Below are 21,980 nucleotides of genomic sequence, written 5' to 3'. Positions count from 1 at the left end.
AATGACCTTTCCACTCCACACTGGACGTATGAAGGGATGCTAATGGGTGTGGTAAGGATGATCTCAGCTGTTCTGATTTCGAGTTGATAGTGGTCATGCCTTGAGGACAGGGGCCAAATGTTCATGAATGAGGTAACTGGCAACTAGTTAAGAAACTCATTATTTACTCAGCGGTAGTTTTAGTGTGGCAAGTGCCACAGCAGTCTTAAGCCCACTGGAACAGTGAGGCACCTGTTTCCAAAGATCAACAGAGGAACAAGACAGCACCTGCCCCGGGTTTCTGTGAGTGGTGGTTTGAGACACACAGCCTGAGTTCCAGAGGGAGAAGGTTTTTTCCTTCTGACCCTCCTTATGGTTAGAAATAAGGCAAGAAGTTCAATTGGTGCCAGAATTCCCCAGCTAGAATACTGTCCTTCTTGCTTTAGACTTAATTTGCAATCCCCTTTCTCTAACCTTTATATCTTATATTATTGATAGGACATCTTTACAAATTAATTGCATTTTAATGCTATAAATACCCCCTCCAAGCATTAACTTAGCAGCATCTCAGAAACTTTGATAAATTGGGTATCGTGTTATTTATGTTTCTACTGCTGTGGCAAAATATTATGACCATGGCAACTTGTAAAAGAAAGTGTTTCATTTCGGTTGATGGTTTTAGAGGGTGAGAGTCTGTGGTGACAGTGTGAAGGACAGTGGCAGGGAGAGCCAGAGCTCACAGCTTGATTCACAAGGAAGAGACAGAAAGAGAACACTGTGTGTGCCACTAGTCTTTTGAAAACCCAAAGCTTGCCACTGTGACACACCAAACAGTTCTACCAACTAGGGACCAAGTGTTCAAAAATGAGCCTCTAGGGGCCCTTCTCGTCCAAACCAGCATAAGAATTCATTTTCACTTCATTCAAAATAGTCTCAAATTTCTCTTAGGGCATTTTTGAAACATAAGTTACCTGAAAGTACACTGTTTACTTTCAAGTCTTTGAGAATTTTCCAGAAAAGTTTGCTGCCATTTATTTCAAGTTTAAACCCACTGCTACCTGAGAATGTAGTTCTCTCCTTTTAAGACTATTAAAGTAAGCCGGGCGGTGGTGGCTCACACCTGTAATCCTAGCACTCTGGGAGGCAGAGGCAGGCGGATTTCTGAGTTCGAGGCCAGCCTGGTCTACAGTGTGAGTTCCAGGACAGCCAGGGCTATACAGAGAAACCCTGTCTCGAAAAAAAACCAAATCCAAAAAACAAAAAAACAACAAAAAAAAAAAAAAAAAAAAAAAAACAAAAAAAGACTATTAAAGTATTTCCTATGGTCCAGAATGTGGTCTGAGCTAATGGATATTCTACCTAGACCTATTTTGTTGTTGTGTGATAGACTGTTTAATTAAGGTTGAGATCTAGTGGATTAAGCATGATCCTTAGGCCATCTGTACTCTTACTGACCTTCAAAACACTGGACCTATCAATCAATAGAGGAATTGCAGCATCCAGCTATATAGTGGGTTGGTTAGTATCTGACTGCAGTTCTCTGCCTCCCACATTTTAATGCTCTGCTTGTAGATAAATGACACAGTTATTGTGTTTGGCTAAAGATTACTCTTCACTTCAATTATCATGGTTAAAGATCTCTTCTCAGAAGATTGTCCCTTTTTTGTTGTTGTTGTTAAACACCCCTCTTGTCTCGGGCAAGTCTGGTCTCTCTGAAGTTTGTTCTGTATAAAATGAAAAACTGCTGTACTGTCTTTTCTGCCTTCTCTGGTTCTTTTTTTAGCTGCACATTCTGCATAACTTCATTTTATCTTTTCTTGACACACCACTTACACTGTCCTATGGTTTACAGTATACTTTTATTGGGTAGTGATGGGAATTGCACCCCGGGATAGGGGATGCTAGCCAAGTACTCAACCACTGAGCTGCATTACCAGTTCTTATAATTTAAGTGCACTTTTAAATGTAGCAACCACTTTGTAATCTTCCCTGTAGGCAAAATAGAGTAGAACTAGAAGGCAAAGGTTGCAGCGAAAACCTTGATCTGTTTTCACTGTATGTAATTGATTGTTCCTTTTGTTCATGGCCAGGTATGAGGTTTCCACTAACAATGGAAACCAGTAGTAGTTGCTTCAGAAAATGGAGGTAGTAGAAAGCCCTCCATTTGGGATTCAGAACCTTACAATGAAGCCTGGTTATGTGGGTTGGAGAATATTCATGTCATGGATTGGTTAACCTTTCAGGCCTGGGTTTTTCTCCCATCAGATGCATCAAAGACAGTTCCTACTCCAACCTCCATGCTCCTGAGAAGAATGTGGCCCAGTTCAAGTTCAATGCCTTCAGCTTCCTCAAAAGTTTCGACGTAGTTTACCTGCAGTGCAAAGTTGCTGTTTGCCGCCTGGGGGATCACTCTTCCCAATGCTCACAAGGCTGTGCGAGTCGGGGAAGGAGAGGTGTGGGCTCTGCAGAGCTCAGAGGAGAACAAACGGAGTATTTCCAAATAGTGGGGCCACTGAAGATCCGCAGAGAAGCTAATCAGAGCAAGGCCCTGGTGTGATCTCTCCCACTTGCTCTCACCAAGTATGCCAGAAAACTGGGATCAGCTCTGTTTCTTACCACCAAGCAGTGTTTGATCACTCAGAAGCCAGATATTCATCGCACTGTCTACGCATCCATGCAGAGGAAGTGGAAAAACCCGACGGTTTCTCTGGGGTTTGTTGCTAAATAGATCCTTGAGTGCTAACGTCTAAGGCAGTTGCTCTGTTTGTAGGGGAAAAAATGCTGATTTTTGTTCTTATTGTTCACTGTACTTGATCACTGCCTTAAAATATACAAAATATTAGGGAAATCAGGGTTGTCTCTCTTTACTCTGTGGCCAATTAAAGATTGTTTTTAAATGTCTTCTTACTATTTGGGTGCTGCTGGGTAGGTGGGTCTCTTTCTGTTCTTCTGGAAATGTGAGAATTCGTTTCCAGACCTTGCCAGTAATCTTGTTAAAAAATAAAGTATTTTCCAGGAAGCCACACTGTTCGTTTTCTTTAAGCTCTTTTAAGTAGAACAATCTTGAACTACACAAGTCATTGCCGATATAAGTCTTTGACTATACAAGTCATTGACAACACAAGTCATTGGCAACACAAATCACTATGATGTAAGTCATTGCCAATATAAGTCATTGACAACACAAGTCATTGACAACACAAGTTATTGACAACACAAGTCACTATGATATAAGTTATTGCTGATGTTTTAAAAGTGTCATTCAGACTGGGCATGATGGTACATTCCTTTATATTCAGCACTCAGGAGGCAGAGGCAGGCAGATCTCTGAGTTTAAGGCCAGCCTGGTCTACAGAGTAAGTTCCAGGACAGCCAAGGCTACACAGAAAAACTCTGTCTCAAAAAAACCAAAACAAACAAACAAAAAAGTCTGATTCAATTGTTTTGAAGGGAGCAAATCAGAGCCTTCCTGCTGGGGAATTAGCTCTCAGCTTTCGAATGGGAGGCTTGCAAATGGGAGTGCAGGATCAGAATCCTAAGAACCTTCTCCATGAGCTGCACATATGTACATAGTCACATTCTCAAAACATCTGGGAAACCTGAAAATTACCCAAGAAAGCTGAAAAGCAAACAAGAACAGGTTGGGAACATCCTGTCCCTAAGGCAGGAGGACGGCCCTCCCCTTCTTATTTCCTGACAGCAGAGGCAGTCTGTGCTGTACTCTGCACCTTCAAAGTTATCCCTGTTTTTCTTTTACTCCTTGAGACAAGCTCTCTCTGCATAGCCCCCAGGTTGGATTTGAACATGGAATTGTGCTCAGAACATTTTCTTTGAGAACGGGGATTTGAACAGAGGTTTTGTTCTTTCCCCTGTCTGGAAATACTCATTAGAAATATCTAAAATGAGCCCTCATCTTTGCCCAAGAAATAGTTTCAGTCCTTGCTGCTAAAAAGCTCACAAGAGATAAAATTGTAGTAGTCTCGCCTTCTGAGGGGAGAAGGGCTGGTGTATGGTGGGGCTTGGTGGCCTGCTCTGAGGTACTGAGGTGGGCATTTGACCAAAAACTCATTAATTAAGAACCGTTTCAGTTTCATTATAAAAATGTCCTTTGCCAGTTACAGGCTTGGTAAGACTGAGGAGCTTTGCCGTCACCCTCTAGCAGGATAGGGTAATGCCAGGGAAGGCAGAATGGAGTCTGAGGTGCTCATCACTACTGGGCAGCAGTGAGGCCGCACATGCACCTGTCAGAAGCCAACCTGGTAGGGAGCCTGGATGTCCACTCCCACTCATAGTGTGGCTAGGGTTTCACCAACCACCATGCCCTGGGGTTGTTTATCAAGACAGCTGCTTTGCCCAAGTTCCCAGCTCCATCTGCGCAGTCCTTTTCCAAAGATGACTTTTCATAGTGGAACATGGATGCCCTGACTGCTAAGAAATTCTCTCCTCATCTTTACCATGTCCCCAGAAGATACAAACTCCTGTCAACCATTTTTTAAGTTGTAGACACAGAGGGTGAAGTTAACCTAGGACCAGCACCCAGCCCGCAGACTCCCAGCCTATGACTTTGATCACATTACTATAATATCTATGACTCTACTCGCTACTAAGTCATAATACTTGATAATTTTCTTAGAATGACATGTTCATGCCTGGGGTGTCTCCAAGTATGTATCATGATGGCCAGAACAGAACATATCATCAGCTCCCAATAACAAGATGGCTGAAAGGCAGCGACCAGACTAGATAGTTCTTCTGTCTTAAGAACTCAGTGCAATGCTGTAATAGTTTAGAACATTTACTCTTTTGCAGAGGACCCAAGTTCAGCTGCCAGCCCCCACCTGGCAGCTGACAACTGTCTAACTCTAGTTCAGAAGATCCAACATCCTCTTCTCAGCCCCCTCAGGTACACACTAGGTACACATACTTACATGCAGGGTACACATACTCATACACATGAAATAAAAATACATCTAAAAAATTATCTGCCTATGACTAGTGAAGCTTTTTGGTGTTTTATGTTATATTAAAAAGGAGTTTAGAGTAGTGAGGTTCAGGTTATAAGGGTGAATAAAAAGGAGAATCATTACATGAATATTTGGGAAGCCTTTGAAAGACCTGCACTAAGATATTGAAAAGTAAGTGTGCCCCTGCCCCTAGAAGCTTTGTGGGTGTGGCAGCTGTGTCACATGTGCATCAATAGGTGGCAGAGAGGAGACAGGCTATGTCCACCCTCAATGTTCTGACCTATGACCATCTGAATGATTAGTAGCCTAACACTCCCAGAAAAAAAGCTGTCCTGAGATGATCACCAGTCTGCAATATGGCTCTGAACGCTCCCAGGATGGGGAACAAGGTGAAAACTAGAACTCCACTTTAAATCCAAGACAGATGACCCTTGCGTGGAGCCACTCAGGCAGGCCAGGCAAGGAAGGAATAAGCCCAAGATGACAGAGGTGTCATAGGGCCTGGACAGGGAGCTAACCTGAGACAACCACCAGTCCAGTGCCTCATAGACCTGAGAGGGGGCATAACCTCCTGAGACCACTCCTGAGATGACTCCAGACATGCAGAGACCTCAGGTGCCACTCAGAGGAGTAAGTGGTGGAGAAATGGAAGAGAAAGAGAAAGGATGGGGCACAATGAAGAGAGGCCGAACTGGAGACTCGAGGGTGGTAAGGATCGACCTGATGTGAATAGCTGATAATGACACCTGGGGCCATGGTGCAATCATGGTCTGTGCTGCCGCTGGGGGGTCACATCTGGGTCTGTGACTCATCAGCAGCAGGGGTCTTCTATCACCAAAGGCTAGGTGGACATTTTTGGTATGGGTTGCTGTTCAAGGACATGTTGAAGTCTAAAGGCTGTGCGGAACTGATCCCACCCCTCACCTGGGCATCATGTGAAGACTGGCCCTGAGGGCATGCTAGCAGGATAGCTGATCCCACCCCTTGCCAAGTGTAATACTTGGGAGAGTGGCCCCCACATATTGCAGGAGTTGCAGGCAAGCCATCACCTGAGGATACAAATGTGGGAGACCTGGCCTACCACTCATCTCCTGAGTGGATGAATGAGAGATATTTTCTTCCCCACTTGCCTCTCACCACCCGTGGCAGGAGGGAGACCTGGCCCTAGGGTCATGAGAGCAGGAGATCTGGCCCTGCACATCCCTAGCTGCTACACTCGGGAGAGCGGGCCCTGAACCTTGCCTGGGCAGCACAGTAGAGCTGACCTTCATGATAAGGGCCCAGGTAAGCCAGGCCTGAGGGCATGAGTGTGCAGTGACATGGATGAGGGAGAGATCACCACCACCATTACCATCCCTTGCCAGAGCAAGAGAGCTGTCCCTGTGCCTCACCTGCTGCAGCACTCAGGAGAGCAGACCCTGCACCTCACCTGCACAGCACAATGAATGTGGAGGTAGAGGGTGAGCCAGCTCCAAAATGTGGGAAAGCTACTTATCTGCTGGGCAGTGATGCAGATGAAGAGAAAGCCCTCAACCCCTCCCTCATTCCTCGATATCTGTAGCAGGCAGGAGAGCTGGCCGTGTCACTCACTGACTGCAACACTTGAGAGAATAGGTTGGCACCTTGCCTGGGCAACAGGGTAGAGCTGGCCCTGGTAGCAGAGTTTCAGGTGAGCCAACCCTGAGGGCATGAGACAGGAGAGCCAGTGGGCTGAACAGCTCAGATACTTCTCGGGACCAGATCCAGGACTTCGAATTGGCCCATCCTAGCATCTACGCCATTGAATGAACTGCTGGAGAGCATGAAGAAGTAGGTCCTACAGATCCAAAACTACAGGATCTCCATGACACAGGACAACAACAGGATATCTCAGAGGAGCCCCAGTGAGGTTCCAGTATTGGTAGAAGCCAGAGGCTTAGTACTAGACCAACGAGTCATTGCAATGAATGTTTTGAAATCAAAGTGTGAGCAAAGGGGTATGCTGTGGTACACACTGACACACTACATCAAACCAAGAAGAAAACTCTTGTTTGTGGGAGACGTAGCAAGAGTCTGGGGTAGGTACAAGAGGGGAGATGAGTGGGATTGGGGTGCATGATGTGAAATTCACAAACTAGGAAAAAATGTTTTAAAAAAATATTTAAAGCCTGACAAACAGTAAATGTGAAATTTCTGCTTTGATTTAGGGCTGAAAAATCAGCAAGCCTAAGGACTGGGGTTGGGTCTTTTATATCTATTTTGTATCAATGGATTTCATGTAATATCTGATGTGCACGATGCACATTTAGAGAAGAAAAACATAAAACATAAAAGAAGCAAATGCCTTTGACAATCAGATGCCTGTATAGATTTATTTTGAACATCAAAGTTTATGTTAGGTGGCAAGATGGGGTTATATTTTCTCTTTTCTTTTCCTTTTGTTTAAAAATAATTAGCTTTGGTATTTGGCAGGTATAGAGCAGTTTACCTTAGAGTCTTCAATAACATCTGCTCATTCTCATGGGAAATAGAAGAGGAGTGTTTTTATCTCATAACTCAGAAACTAGTCTCATTTTACTGCCAGATTCTTCTCACCAAAACCCTTTGTGAGCTGCGCAGGGGAGAGGTCAGTAGCAGCTTCAGTGGGCTGAAGAGACCACTCCGCTTCACTTCCAAAGTACAACTTTTATCTTTCAAAGGGTAGAGCATTTGCATTTTTTCTTTACATTTTAGAGATGGCACACATTTTATTTAGCACCTAAGCACTGGGGATGCAGAGGTAGGATCTCTGCAAATTCAAGGCTGGCTTGGTCTACACATAGCAAGTTTCAGGCCAGTCAGAGTTATAGACTAACAGAGACTCTGTCCAAAACAAAGTGACCAGACGTACTATTTATTCATTTCAGCCACCCCATAATGAAACACACCGTGGCTGTGATTTGAACATGGCGGGATGCATGTTGCTCTTTAGGCCTTCCTGGTTTATTCCTAACCCTTGTAGGCACAGCGAGCTGTTTCATCAGACACCCAGGAGAAGTCAGGGGCCTGTCTCGGGGTCTGTGGCTAGTAGACCTGCAGCTTCTGGTATCTGTAATCCGTCCACCGATTTAGGAAATGCTTCCCTGTGGCTGCGGCCACAATCACCACATTCAGAGCAAGAACCGTGAAGGAAAACAGGTGCAGATGACTGAGAGGCTGGTTTGAAATTTCTGCTTCATGTGTTTGAGGCAGAAGTCCTGGAATTGGAAATAGTTTTAAGTATTAGCTTTACAAAATTTTGGTAGTATTCATAATGTCAAGTTATACCCTACGAATGTTATGTGTAAATTAATAATATGTACTTTCAACTCAATATAGAGAGACAATTCTCAAACATCTAAATTCGTTATATTTAGGTTTTACTTTAGGCCATTTAACACTGGACTGTCTTAGAGTGTTTCTTAGGTTTCAATGTGCCCAGAAGTAGGTTATCCTATGTTAACATAATATATTCTATTTTGAAAAAAAATAACTTTTTCCCCAAATAGTCTCTCATGTGGGGCACTGGTTGACTTTGTTCTTCATTTAGAAATTTAAAATAGATCATTTCTAATTTAATTATCTGCGCAAACATCTATAACAAGGAATTGGGAAGCTAAAGGAAAGTTGTTTTTAGAAATGGTGTTAGTACACATACATTCTTAAATATATGTACAAATGGCTGTACAAATGACATTGTAGTTTCAGTGTGCTATCCATATATATGCACATATACACATTATGTGTATATAATATATGTATAATATATATACACATATACATATATATAATATGTATATATATATACACATATACATATATATAATATGTATATATATAATGGAGATACTCATCTCGTGTTCATAGTCACTTGTTTGCTAGGTCTTCTATGTTAAATGTCTAAACTATACATCTCAGGTACAACAGATTTGAGCCGCATTTTACAAGCCACAGCTGGTTTTTGATCATGAATAGTATGCTCTTGCCTGAATCTCCACTTGCACTTCGGTCCCTCTTCAGGCGAATTGGTCCTATAACAGAGTCAGTCTTCCATTTGTATGAAGAAATATCTCGTTTCCTTCTTGAGACACAGCCTTGATTGCAGCGAGACTCTTGGTCATTGGTATCACAGATCAAAATCTTACACTTGAGATACACAGAGCTCAGATGTCTCAAGAATTTAAAGGCATTAAACTGGAATCTTCCATAGTGCCCAAATAAGGGATACACCTTACAAGTCTCATCTCGACTACATCTGGAACAGAATTTGGGGACAGAACAGAATTTAGCACAGCAGCTTTTCCATATGGAGATAAGGTAATATAAGCATGTTCAATGTGTGAATCTAGGAACCTCTCTAGAGAGACACCAGTGGGTTAGAGTGTCATGGGTTTGAGCTATGGGGACAGTTCTGAGAAACATAATAGGGTTCCCACTCTGAAATTCCTGGTCCTGTGAGCTACCAGAATGCACTGAGGCTCAAATGCCTCTCCCAACATGCTCCATAGATGCACAAAAAGACCATGGTGCTTTTTTTCTTTATTTAAAAAAAACCTACATCTGTTTTCTTGAGAAAATCATGTGGTAAGGATGGCACACATCAAGGAGCTTTCCAAGTCTTTGCTGAAAATAGCCAAAATATACAAAAAATGAAACACAAATAGGCCCTTCTAGACAAATCATAAGTGGTTTCTCCCCATTACCACCAAGTATTTTATAGTCATATTTAAAATCCAAGGAATATGGGAAGTCTATCTAAATATTTTAACATGAATTATCTGCAGCTAATACATGGTAACAATTTTTAAATGATTAAACTTAATAAAATTCCATACTAGAAAAATTCTCATATATATATATATATATATATATATATATATAGAGAGAGAGAGAGAGAGAGAGAGAGAGATGACTGGACATTCATTGTTCAGTCAGTAAAGTACTTGGCACACTACCATGGGAGCATGAGTTCAGTCCCCAGCACTTACATACAAGCACACAAATCTAGCATGCATGCAATTCCAGTGTCAGGAAGGCAGAGCCAGGACAAGGCCTGATTTTTTTCTGTCTGACAGCCTACCTGAATCCACAAGCTCCAGGTTCAGTGAAAGACCCTCTCTCAGAAAATAATGAGAGGATGAGGGGATGGATCAGTGGTTACATCACGTATGATACAACTTGAGGACCAGAATTTGGATCCATTTATAACCTAGATAGAAGGATGTGTGTGGTGGTCCACATGTAATTTCAGCACTCAGAAGGTAGAGACAGGGAAAATCCCCAAGCAAGCTGGCTTGCCAGAAGAGTCTTACCTCAATGAATAAGAGGTAAGACTCCCAGCATCAACCTCAGGCCTCCACAGATACACATGCCCATGATTGTGAATACTCACATGTGCCAATACACAAGCGCACATGTGTACATGCACATATCACACATAGATACAAATAAGAAAACTAAGTAAGATAAATCAGAGAGTCTCTGAGGGAGACAACTGATGTCTCTAGCTTCACAGTGCACATGTGCACATTCACCTGCTCACTCCCAACACATACACATATCAGAAAAAAGAAAAGAAAAAAATACTGCTGGTAAATATGAAGATCCACTCTATGAGTGCATACCCGCTGTTGATTAAGTCATAAGTCGGAGATGCAAAGTCAGATGTGGGAGAGGCTCTGCAAGTATCCAGAAACACCACCAGGCTTGGATCTGAGGTGTGCAAAGTGACTTGGACAAAAAGAGTTTGGTTCAAATCTACATAGTATGGTGACTCCTGTACAAGGTTTTCAAATGAGCTGGACTCATAAAGAGCCATGCTGGTGTTGTATTTGCCCAGGACACTTTGATTTTGTATGATGTCATCCTCAGTTATGTACAGAATCTCCACAGTAGAATTATACTCCATCTCACATGTCACCACAATCTGGAGGTGCTTCTGTCGGGTGATCACAGCAGAAATTGGAGACTCGGTGAAGGTGATTATGTTGGTATAACTGATTGTGTGGTCCTCTATCTGCAAAATGGGAAATAATCCAAATATTTATATTTTAATCCATCAATATTGCAGAGAAAGATAAAACTTGTTGGCAGCAACTTAATTTCCTTTAGTCATGAGAAAACAGCTTTCATGTCAAATACTCTTAACCTTAAGTGTGTTTTATTCCAGGGACTGACCTTCAGAAGGAAGAGAGTGAAAGATACAGCTCGTATTAGAAAGACGGAAAGATAGAATTGGGTAGAATTTTCTTTCAATTATATTAACATCATTGTGGAATGCAACTTTCCAGCTCATTTAAGACTTTAAACTCACCAGGCTCCTAGGCAGGCTGAGGCAGAAGGATCACAAGTTCAAAGCCCACCTGAGCTACTGCTGGGTCTAACATGGTCTTAATAAGGAAAGACCTACATGGTTCCGCCCTTGGGATAGGGCCACCAGGCATGGGCCTCCACAAGTGTCAGTGGCTGCTGTGGGCATAAGGCTTGTTTATATATATAAAATAATGTACATATTTTACATTCCTCCTTCAAGGAATGTCCTCCCTGTTAATGTTAATGACTCCATGGTAATCAGAGATAGTCCAAGTCTGGGAGGTGAAGGGGTGGCTAATGTCTCAGCAAAATGGTAAACACTGGGACTTTCAGGGGCAGCCCTTAAAACTGTAGGAAAAAAAACCTCTAAAAACATGAGTTCAAACATATAATTTCTCAAAAAAATAAGGATGCAATATAAATTATATGAGAGGCTCCATAAATCTAAAGGAACAAAGGCAGCTCACTGTGAGCTAACTTGTCAGAAAGATACAAAGGAGATAAAGAGATTTGGGGAGTGGTGATTGTGGGAGATCCCACTCAGTTAAGTTTTTCAGACAGATTCCTGAGTTCAGGGTAGGCCTAGGACAAAGCAGGGTTAGACCCAGGTGTGGAGAAATGGTAATTTCACGATGGGGGTCCTACTAGCAAGTTTATCATCTGTATTTAACAGAAGCAGGCAGATCTCTGAATTCTTTTGGAATGTTAAAGGAAATGTGTGCTTGCTGTCTCTCAAGAATTAAGGGACTAGAGTCACAAGATGCTTGATTCATAGGATAATCAAATGGAACCTGGAGTAAATGACTGGATTGGTATGTAAAATGAAAGACTAGGCATATGATCTGCAAGCTATATATATATGAGAGGGGGGAGCTGCTTGGAGGATTAGAAAATGGGCATGAGCAGAACATAGAGAGAGAATGCTATCTGGAGACCTCCAGAGAGAGCAGAACATAGGGAAGGCAATCCAGAAAGCCGTCTCGAGCAGAACATAGGTCATCAGGTTGGACCCATGATTTGACTTCCAGTCCTTTGTTTTGCTTCTCCCAGACACCCCTTCCCCAGAACCCCTCTCCAGGCCAAGGCTGGTCCTTGGCAAGCTATAGAGTTCAAGGTCGGCCTGGACAACTCAATGAGATCCTGTTTGGAAACATAAAGTAAGAAGAAGACTGAAAACGCAGCTCAGTGGCAGAGGGCTTGTCTGGCGTGTGTGAGGCCCTGGAGTTGATAAATAGAAGACTGAACTCTACAACATGTTCCATCCACAAAGAGTCCTAAGTTAGTGTGTCTAACCAGACAGGTCCCCAAAAGTGTGTAGATGGAAGCTTGGCCTTGGTGTACCATAGACGTTTGTGAAATAAGAAAGCCTGTGTGTTCATTTTTGGAAGAGTAAAAGAACAAAAGAAAATATTTACTCTTTATCAACTCCTCTGGTCTAGCATCCATCCTCAATCACAAAATGGTTTAGGTTTACAGTATGTATATCAAGGGGCCTAAGAGTGTTGGCAGTGCTTAAGATCTTAAATGGCATTTCTAAAGCATGCAGACTTTATGACTCTTAATATGTAAAATGTGCTTTTACTTTCTGCCTTTTCAAGGATAATAAGATCTTAAATACAACTTGATTTTACCAAATATAGAATGGTGATATTCTGTACAACTTTTCCCAGTAGGCTAAGAAACCCTGACCACCAAAGATGTTCCAAGTCTCTCTAGTGAGACTTCAGAGCTCTCTGCCTTCTGTGAAAAGCAGCCATCCTTCAGTTCCCCTGCAAATGAAAAAGACAAGCGTGCTTTTGTGTGTGTGAATATATGCACAGCTATATTCATGCCTTTGAGAGTGAGTGAATGTGTACACAGTTATATTCTTCATGCCTTTGTGTGTGAGTGAATTATGCACAGCTGGGAGCATGCCTTCTCAATCCAACCATGTGTGTCCACTGTGGTTTGTAAAAGATACAGCAAGTTTCATACCTGTGCTCACCATGTGGCACATCTGGGGGGTGTTTGACAGAACCCAGCATGGGTTTCACAGTACCTTTTTGATTGTACCACATTCGTGCAGAGGGATAGAGAACTCTATGACGTTTGATACACTTGGTCTGCAAGTTGGGTCATTTAGCTGCAAATTGTTCTCGTTGTAGTTGAGTGACTGAAGGTAGGATTTGCTTATGATGACTCTCATCTTGTCAGAAGCACAACTTAAAGATGCTATCAAGAAAGAGGGGGAAGAATGATCACATTCGGGCCAGCTAGGAACTTAGCATTTTTAAAACTTTCGTGTGCAGGCTATTCTATAAAATGTTTAACCTGCTGGAACAGGTGCCAGACACCTTAATTCTAGCAGCTAGGAGGTAAAGATACATGGATCTCTGTGAATTCTAGGTCTACATAGTGAATACCAGGATAGCCAGGGCTACATAGTGTCAAAAAGAAAACTACATTAACAGCACCAACCAACCTGAACCCTCTGTGCTGAGAAGATGGCTTTCAGTAAGAGAACTTTCTACCCAAGCATGGGGGCCTGAGTTTGAGTCCCCAGCACCCCCATTAAAGCCAAGTATTGCTGTGTATGTTCCTGTAACTCAAGAGCTGTTTGGAACTGAGACATGAGGATCACTAAGGTTTGCTGGTTTCCAGTCTACCTCCAGATTAAGACCCTGTCTCAGGGGAATAAGGCAGACAGTGCCACACACACACACACACCACGAACACATGTCCACTCTCACACACAATAAATAAATAAATATCCGAACTCACAATACATTCAGTAGTAGGTGGAAGACTGACACAGCCTAGTAGTTGGTGAGCTTTTCACAATGCCCACTGCTACCTTGTTTAGAGCTATAATGTATACATCTCATTTAGTAGTTGTATAATCTATACATCTTATTACAGTTACATTACTTTCCCCTCTTTTCCTTTCATCCCTAAGCCCCTCCCAAGTTCCCCTTTCCAATTCTTTCCGTGCTACCACTCCTGAATTCATAGCTTCTTCTTACTCAATTATTATTGTTACATTTCTTTAAAACTATGTCATTACATAAGATATTAAGCCACCCAGATCTTGGGGGTCTACAGAAATCATTTTCAGCTTAATGGAGTCCTTCCCGTCCTCTTGTAGAAAGCAAGGCACAGAGCGGATCCACAAGCCTCCAGGTTAGCTATATTCCCAAGTACAGGAAGCAGGCAAACAAAGTTTGCCACAATCAGGCTAAGAATTAAGGGGAAGGCTCTATGTAAGTAATAATCAGAGAGCTCAAAATAGCTGAGGGTCATGAGAAGTGACTTACTAGTGTTGACATCTTCTATGTAAATTGAAGTGTAGGAAACAGAAAAGCCTTTGTAGGAATTGGCATAATCTGTAGATAGCACGACAGTCATGGCGTCAGAGGAAGATTCAAAGGTAGGTTTCTCACGGCCACAGAACTGTTTGAGCAGGCCTGACGTGGTAGAGGGGCCATCATAGACTGCGATGAAGTCAAACTTGCATTGGTTGTCCAGTTCTAGGCTAAGAGAGACAGTCTCTGGTGTAAAAGCTTTTCAAATGGATTTGGTTCTGCTTTTTTATCATTCCTTAAAGTCATGAAGGCTTTTCCCTTACAATGACATCTCAGATTTATGATGACAAACCTGGAACTTTGTCAGTCCCTTTGTGATACCTCAGAATGTCAAAAAAAAAAAAAAAAAAAGTCAACAGCACTGATAAGTATGTTTCTTTATATAGTGGTTCTCTGAAAAGTACCTACATGTGGGAGCATGTGATTTTTTTTTCTCCCCAGGTTGGTCTCCCAATGGCTTGGAGGTCGCTACAGTAGGCCACAATACTTACAAGAGATCTGTAAATGTCAAGTTTATCTTATAGCCTTTCTCCACTTGTATGTGCCACACACAATATGCCAGCTCAGGGTATGGCTGTGGATAATTGGGGCTGCTAAAGGAGCCTTCCAGTGTTTGCAGGTAACCACCACAGTTTGGAATGGCTGGAAAGATACAAAGACAATTGGATGTTTCTGTGACATATGGAGTTTAACATGTCTTCCCTGAGTGTCACACCACCCCTTTCTCCTCCGTGGGTCACATTGGAGGTTTTCTTCTTCTCTTAGCATCAGACATTTGCCTTTGGGGCACCTGAGAGCATAGCTTGCTGTCAAATCATACCAACGTGACTGAGCTGGCTAGAGAGGCCCTCCACCATCAGGACTGAGCTGCAGAAAGTAGCCACACTCTTGGGGCTAGTGCTAGAGTCTCCTCACCCGCCCTCACTGTCCAGGCTCACTGGCTATCACCAAAGGAGCTGTTTTTCTAAACTGCCCTTTCTTAACATGTCTGCTAGGGCTTCAGTATAGAGTCCTCTGCTTATATTCACAGTTCAGCTCAGATGCAACCTTCCTCCATCCTTCCCTGCCATGGTAGGCACTGTAGTGGGCAACATGACAAATAAACAGAGAAGCAAACTGAAGACCTGGCATTGGTGTAAGATAGTTTGGGTTGGCAGACTCATAGGACCCATGTTAAGTAGGGTCTCCATGTCAGGTGTGAGAAGGGAGCCTGGGTCCAGTTCCAGAAGAGCTGGATATCTGCACCTTGTTGGTTCTGTACTACAAGGCATCAGTGACAAGATCAGCTCTTCTAGAAAAACAGAATGAAGCTCTCCTTGTGAACCTGCTGGCTCAAATCCATGGCCTTCTACCTGAGGTAAAACTGGAATTGGGGGCCAACTGCACAGAATTGTGCAACAACTGATTGTCCCAAAACTGGCTCAGCCTCACCCACATTTGCTTGGTTGTCAGAATCACCCACAGGAGCTTGATAGATGCAAACGGTCAAGAGCTTCGACCTGTAGTTGTGTGGTGAGCCAGGGGACTGGTTATAGGAAAAGTCTCAGGAGCTTCCCCACAACCAAAGAATCAGATTTCAAAGATGGCGACTGAACATGTGACTCTTCTGTGGGAAGCACTGGAGAATTGCCTTTCTACCAGAGAACACTGTGAAAGCACAGACTCAAGAGCACAGTGTCCCAAGCAGGAGTTGCTGTAACCTGTGCTTGCAGAAGGCAAGGGAAAGGATGTGTCATGGACAACTTACTGGTACCAGAGGAGAAGAAATAGTAGAAGATAAAGACGCTCCTTTGGAAACTTGCCCAGTCAGTCACTATCTGAAACGTCAGTGAATTGGAGGATGATTCAAACACAGGCACAAAGTCATTTCTGCTACAGGCCTTCCCTAGCAGAGGCCCACTGGTGGAGTTTCCATCAAACACCTTAATGCTTTCACTTTCACATCCACTGTCTGGATCCAACCTGGGAACACAACACACCTGTGGTTGGAGAACAGCCACTAGCGAAGTGGCTTTTAAAAGGCATTGCTCCTTGTTTGTATTAACACAAGAGTTTATTAAGTGAGGGCAATCTGGTTCATTTAAATCAGTCATGAGCTCCATCCCTCTTCAAGATCAATCAAACCACAACCTTAATGGGCTCAGGAAAGTGAACTAACTTGCAGCACTTTCCCGTGAAGCATCCTCCAGCTGCGTCTTCCTCCCCACCATACTATGCTCATTCTGGAGGACAGTCCAATGCTCTGCATTGAACAGGGTAGCCCAGGATTTCTATTTTCTGTGCATACCGTCAGGCTCTTTCCAAATGCCCATAGAGGATCTATGTTCAAGATGACTTTGAGAACCTGAACTCCCTTCCACCTTAATCACTTCCCTGATATATAGCTTTGGACCAGGAACTTAGCCATACTTGACCTCAGTTTCTGCTTCTGTACAAGGTTTTGTATTTGGGCATCTTAGCATAACAAACCTTCTGTAAGCTTCATACACAAGAAGTCACCCCAATAGATGACTTCTTTCTACTGAGATTTGCTCTTACCATAATCCTGCTCTCTCTCTCTTTTTATATATCAAAAAAATGGGGAAGGGAGTATAGGTTTCTAGTGTTCCAGGAAGTCAGTGAGTTGCTGTCTTTGCATTTCACTGAAGATCAGTCAGTTTCAGCTTCTACAATGTAGAGCCCTGGTTCTCCAAGTATAGTGGCTGGAACACGGGGATCAGAGTCACTTGAGAATGTTTCTTATGCAGATTTTCAGACTCCATCTATCTTATTTAGATTAGATTGTATAGAGCTCAGCCCAGCATGTGCACTTTGATGAGCCTCTTGTGACAGATATGGAGCAGGAGAGACCCATCAACTCAAAGAAAGGAGTCCTGAAGCAAGAATGCTGGAATTCCATTCCCTTCTTGGACTAGTGGCATTGGTCCAGAAAGTGGCTTCTCTGAGCTTTCTTATCTACTGAATTAGGTTGCACCTGCTGCAGAGGGGTGTTGATAAACCAACTGGGGGCAGATCTTATGAAAGCTTTGTAGTACAGAGTCATAGATCTTAGCATGGCATCATCAAGGCATTACAATACATGTATGCTGTTTTTAAAATAGAATTTCAAAAACTGTCAAGGCTAGGTCCCATCCTCTGAGACTCTTATCTAACTGCCCAGGGCACACCTTAGGAAACTTCCATGATGGCTCTAATAGAGACCCGAATTTGGAACCAGAGTTTAGGATTTTAAGACCTACAGTCTAGCAGTAAATAGCTGGGTACCAACCTTGACTGATATGTACACTTTTTGATGGACATCCCGAGCTATCAAGCTCCTTGAGCCTGTAGCTCTAGTACTGGCTTCACCAGCACTGTGTGACCCAGAGTTTTGCATGCCAGTCTTTGATGATGACCAGTGGCCATAAACATTATTATCGTCATCATAGGGATCACATCAGCCTCCGGACGCAGCTGAGTTCCCTCTGCAGAGAGCTCACTTCCATCCCAACATGGTTAGAGTCAACCCCCTCCTTGAGAAACTGAAGCCTCTACTTACTTGATATCGGAGAAGATGATTCTGATGCTCCTGTTTTCAGGTCTCTCTATGGTCCAAGTGCAGTCCTCATCAGCATTGAGCTGTAGGATGAAGGCTTTGTGGGTCTCTCCAAGATTGGCCCCTCCCAGACTGGCCGTGCATCTTGATTTGCCTGGTAGATACCATAGTTGGCACTGAGGAAAGGAGCAGTCCCTGTCTCCCAGGAGGCACTAGGATTCAACTTCCCATAGGAAGGGGAAGTAGTTGACCAACATATAATGGATGCCACAATTTTTTGTGTGCTTTTATTTGATTATAGTTTTCTCTCCCTTAGAGTGTTGGTGCATTTGCTTTCTAAGATTTTAGGATTCTGTTGTTGTGTTGGGCTTGGGGATATTTTGAGAAAAAAACTTAAAGTGGGGTGGGTAGGGAGGAGGGGAGGATCTTGGAGGACAAGGAGGAAGGGAAGAATATGAGCAAAATACGTTTAAATTTAAAAATTGTTGGCTGGGCAGTGGCAGCACACACCTTGGATCCCAGCAGTTGGGAGGCAGAGGCAGACATCTTTGTGAGCTCAAAACCAGCCTGGTCTGAAGAGTGAGTTCCAGGACATCCAGGACTACACATTGAAACTCTGTCTCAAAAAACATTTTATGTAACAAAAAAAATATTGGACAAAAAAGATGCGGCCGGTGAGATGATTCCTTGGGTAAAGGCACTGGTTGCCAAAGCTGACAACCCATCTCCGTTCCACAGAACCCACACAGCAGAAGGAGAAAACCAACTTCCTGAAGTTAGCCTCTGACCTTCACTTGAGTACTGTAAGATGTGAGTACACACGTACTCAAGTACACACAATAAATAAATGTAAAAAGAAAAAAATTAAAGACCAGGAAGCCAATAAAAATTGAGGATAGGAACATATGGAGGCGTACATTTGTAACTGTAGCGTTTGGAAGACTGAAGGAAGAGGCCTCCGTGCAAGAGGCCAGAATAAGATTTGTAGAAAGACTCTCTCTCTCTCTCTCTCTCTCTCTCTCTCTCTCTCTCTCGCTCGCTCGCTCTCGCTCTCGCTCTCGCTCTCGCTCTCGCTCTCCCCTTCTTCCTCCCTCACCCTCCCTGCCCATGTATGTGTGTCTGTCTCTGTCTGTCTCTGTCTCTCTTTCTTTTTCTCTCCCTCCCTCCCCCCACGTGTGTGTCTGTCTCTCTGTCTGTTTCTGTCTCTCTGTCTCTCTCTGTCTCTGTCTCTGTGTCTCTCTTTGTGTGTCTCTCTGTCTCTGTCTCTCTCTCTCCCCTCTCCCTCCCTCACCCTCCCTCACTGCTCATGTGTGTGTATCTATCTGTCTCTCTGTCTATGTCTGTCTCTCTGTCTCTCTTTCTCTCTCCTCTCCCTCCCTCCCTCCCCCCATGTATGTGTGTCTGTCTCTCTGTCTCTGTCTCTCTCTCTATCTTTCCCTCTGTCCCTTTTTCCCTCTCTCCCTTTCTCTCCTTGTCCAGCAAGGACAAGAATAGACACATTTTCCAAAAGAGACTGATAAAATCCCTATGTACTAAGAAACAAACCTTTGTCTGTTCTCCGTTCTCTTTTACCCATGAATGATGAATGACCCGTCTATCTATCTTTACCTAACAATAATGAGGTCTACATTTGTCTGGGAAAAGAAATCAAAGATAACAGAAGAGGTGGCACAGTCCTACCCACCCAGGGGCAGCATCTTTATTAAAACCTTCTGTGAATTCATGTCTTTTCCTTTTCTCCTCTCTTTTTGATTTTAAAGATGTTCTGTGCATAGTTCTAGACATAAACAGCATCATATTGCAAAAATTTAGCCATTCTCCATCTTAACAGAGACAATTTCTTGTAGATGCAACATTTGAGAACCTAACAGATTACTTCCTTTTATTGATTTGTTCTTTAAAAAAAATCAGCAACTGAAACTTACATTTTTTATAAGAATTAGGCCAATATCTATTCATGTAGGGGTCATTTTCCTAAGCTATGCATTAGAAGTGGAATTGCGTGTGCCTTCTTTTCAATGCCCATGGCCACGTGGACTTTAATGAAATGACTATTATGCCCAGAGAGCACAAGGTTAGTTCTCTGTATTGAGAGCAGTGGCAGATATGAAAGCTTTCAGAATTTTGGGAGAAGCCTGGTAAAAGTCAGTCTTCTTTGAAGAACATGGTTCAATTTTCTTACCTTCAGCCCCTGTAGAATTCAGCTGTGCCCCACAGGAGACAGCCAAAACGGCCCAAATGAACAGCCTTCCGGTGACCTCCATCTAGGCAGGGTGCCTCAGGGCCTTCGGGCTTTTTATAATTCTCTGAGTTTTGTAAGCTTCCTGACATCTAGGGAAACGTGTCAGTTTGGCCACGCCAGGGGTGGTGATGGTGAGAACTCTACAGCTGTGGAACTGCATCCTGGCCAGCAGTTCCTGGTACTGAACTCAGCCTTCCAGATCGCTCCTCAAAGGGCTATGGGTCAACCAGCCCGATTCTGCACAGAGCTCAACAGCTACATAGCAGTTCCTCTGGCCTTGAAACTGCTCTGAAGTTGACCTTGCCTGTGCAGATCATAAACAAAGGAGCACTGCTCCAAGATACGAAACTCAGCAAGCCAGGGGAGAGTAAACTCTTGGAGCCAGCTGGGCCCTCAGATGCCTACAGGAGGCTGGCCCATGGGGGAGGGGAGGGACAAAGGATGTGGAAGACAAGACAATGTACATCAGGCCCTCCCACAGACCCTGCAAGGATCCCTGACCCCTGTCCCTCTGAAGAGGTTAACATGGGTGGATTAGAATCCCTCAGAAGCACTCAACTAACAACTCAGAGGTAGAAGTCCTAGTGCCCAACATGAGACTAGGGAGAAGAGTGTGCATGTGAAAAGGACTGCCCATTCATTCATTCATTCACTTATTCATTCATTCACTGAGCAAGTTTCCATTGCTCACTGTCCCAGGATGTGGGAATACAGAGCTTAGTACACAATACATAGACTGTGCATTTATGGAACCTTTAGTCCAAGTGGAGGGAACAATTCATACAGGGGCAAGTGTGTTGAGTGTGCTACAGGGAGATCAGAGAGAATGTGGCAGCCTTGGGTGGGAAAGGATGCACATTAGGGCAAAGGAAAGAAAGGCATCTCGAGAAGATGAAATGGAGGCAAATACAAAGACAATCATGTGTCTTAATTGAGGAATTTTGTTTAAGATAAAAGTATGTGTGTAAAGACCCTTGGTGTAAGAACTTCTATACACTGACTATGTGTGAAGGAGTGGGAAGGGGGAAGGGAGGCAGAGAAGTTTCAGGCAACAGTTGATGGAGACAGACCTGTGTGGCTGAGAAAAACTCACTCTTGTTCTAATTTCATGTGGAACTTTTCCATGAATGGCCAGTTTTAGGTACCGTGGTTACATTGAGAATGGCCCTATAGACTCCTGGAATTGAATTCTTGGTCCCTGGCTGGTAGAATTGTTTAGGAAGGATTAGGATAAGTGGCCTTATTGGAAGAAGTGTACCACTGCAGGTGGGCTCTCTGCCTCATGCTTGTGGATCAGATGTGAGCTCTCAGATACTGCTTCATTGCCTGCCCACCTGCCTGCTTGCCTGCAGCCATGCTTCCCACCATAATGGTCACTGACTCACCCTCTGAAACTTAAGACCTAATCTTCTATAAGTTGCCTTGGTCATGGTGTCATAGCCAAGCAACAGAAACATAACGAAAACACTAGGGTGACCCAGGAGCTCCCTGAAGGTCAAGGTGAATCAAAGTCACCTAGAATGGAACCTTCCCTGTACCCCACCACTCTTCTATGTTGATCCCGATTCTCTGTAGTACAGGCATCCTCACTCAGCCCTGGGCTGTGACTT

At 43.5% G+C, this 21,980-nt stretch overlaps 2 protein-coding genes and 1 non-coding gene across 3 annotated transcripts in view; 2 read left to right on the top strand and 1 right to left on the bottom strand.

The window, feature by feature from the left end:
• The window catches only part of LOC127695112 (deleted in malignant brain tumors 1 protein-like), a 122,935-nt gene extending 120,000 nt beyond the window's left edge, over nt 1-2,935 (top strand). Inside the window, exon 69 of the mRNA XM_052197021.1 lies at nt 2,245-2,935. Within this exon, the coding sequence (XP_052052981.1) occupies nt 2,245-2,536 (292 nt within the window). The 3' untranslated portion in view covers nt 2,537-2,935. The remainder of the gene's footprint in view (nt 1-2,244) is intronic.
• A 2,190-nt stretch (nt 2,936-5,125) lies between these two features.
• Nucleotides 5,126-5,257, top strand: LOC127676553 (small nucleolar RNA SNORA17). The gene has a single exon (XR_007976022.1). It is a non-coding gene; the product is annotated as a small nucleolar RNA SNORA17 (small nucleolar RNA).
• A 2,542-nt stretch (nt 5,258-7,799) lies between these two features.
• Nucleotides 7,800-20,427, bottom strand: Cuzd1 (CUB and zona pellucida like domains 1). The gene is made up of 9 exons (XM_052197007.1): nt 20,311-20,427; nt 18,132-18,282; nt 16,341-16,555; nt 15,085-15,235; nt 14,546-14,763; nt 13,291-13,463; nt 10,565-10,956; nt 8,927-9,195; nt 7,800-8,158 (listed from the first exon to the last, which is right to left on the bottom strand). The coding sequence occupies exons 1-9, from the start codon at nt 20,390-20,392 to the stop codon at nt 7,986-7,988; spliced, it is 1,824 nt and encodes a 607-aa protein (XP_052052967.1). The 5' UTR covers nt 20,393-20,427; the 3' UTR covers nt 7,800-7,985.
• Between the last annotated feature and the right edge of the window lie 1,553 nt (nt 20,428-21,980).

The sequence above is a fragment of the Apodemus sylvaticus genome, chromosome 1 (assembly GCF_947179515.1).
Source record: "Apodemus sylvaticus chromosome 1, mApoSyl1.1, whole genome shotgun sequence".
NCBI classification, from domain to species: Eukaryota; Metazoa; Chordata; class Mammalia; order Rodentia; family Muridae; genus Apodemus; species Apodemus sylvaticus.
This window is presented reverse-complemented; position numbering and strand designations above follow the sequence as displayed.

Coding starts and splice junctions, on each gene's coding strand:
- Cuzd1 (XM_052197007.1), bottom strand. CDS start 20,392: ATGGAGGTCACCGGAAGGCTGTTCATTTGGGCCGTTTTGGCTGTCTCC. Junction 13,464..14,545: donor CATAGAAGATGTCAACACTA/GTAAGTCACTTC, acceptor CTTTCTTGATAG/CATCTTTAAGTTGTGCTTCT. Junction 8,159..8,926: donor AAGTGCAAGTGGAGATTCAG/GCAAGAGCATAC, acceptor TTCCAATTCCAG/GACTTCTGCCTCAAACACAT.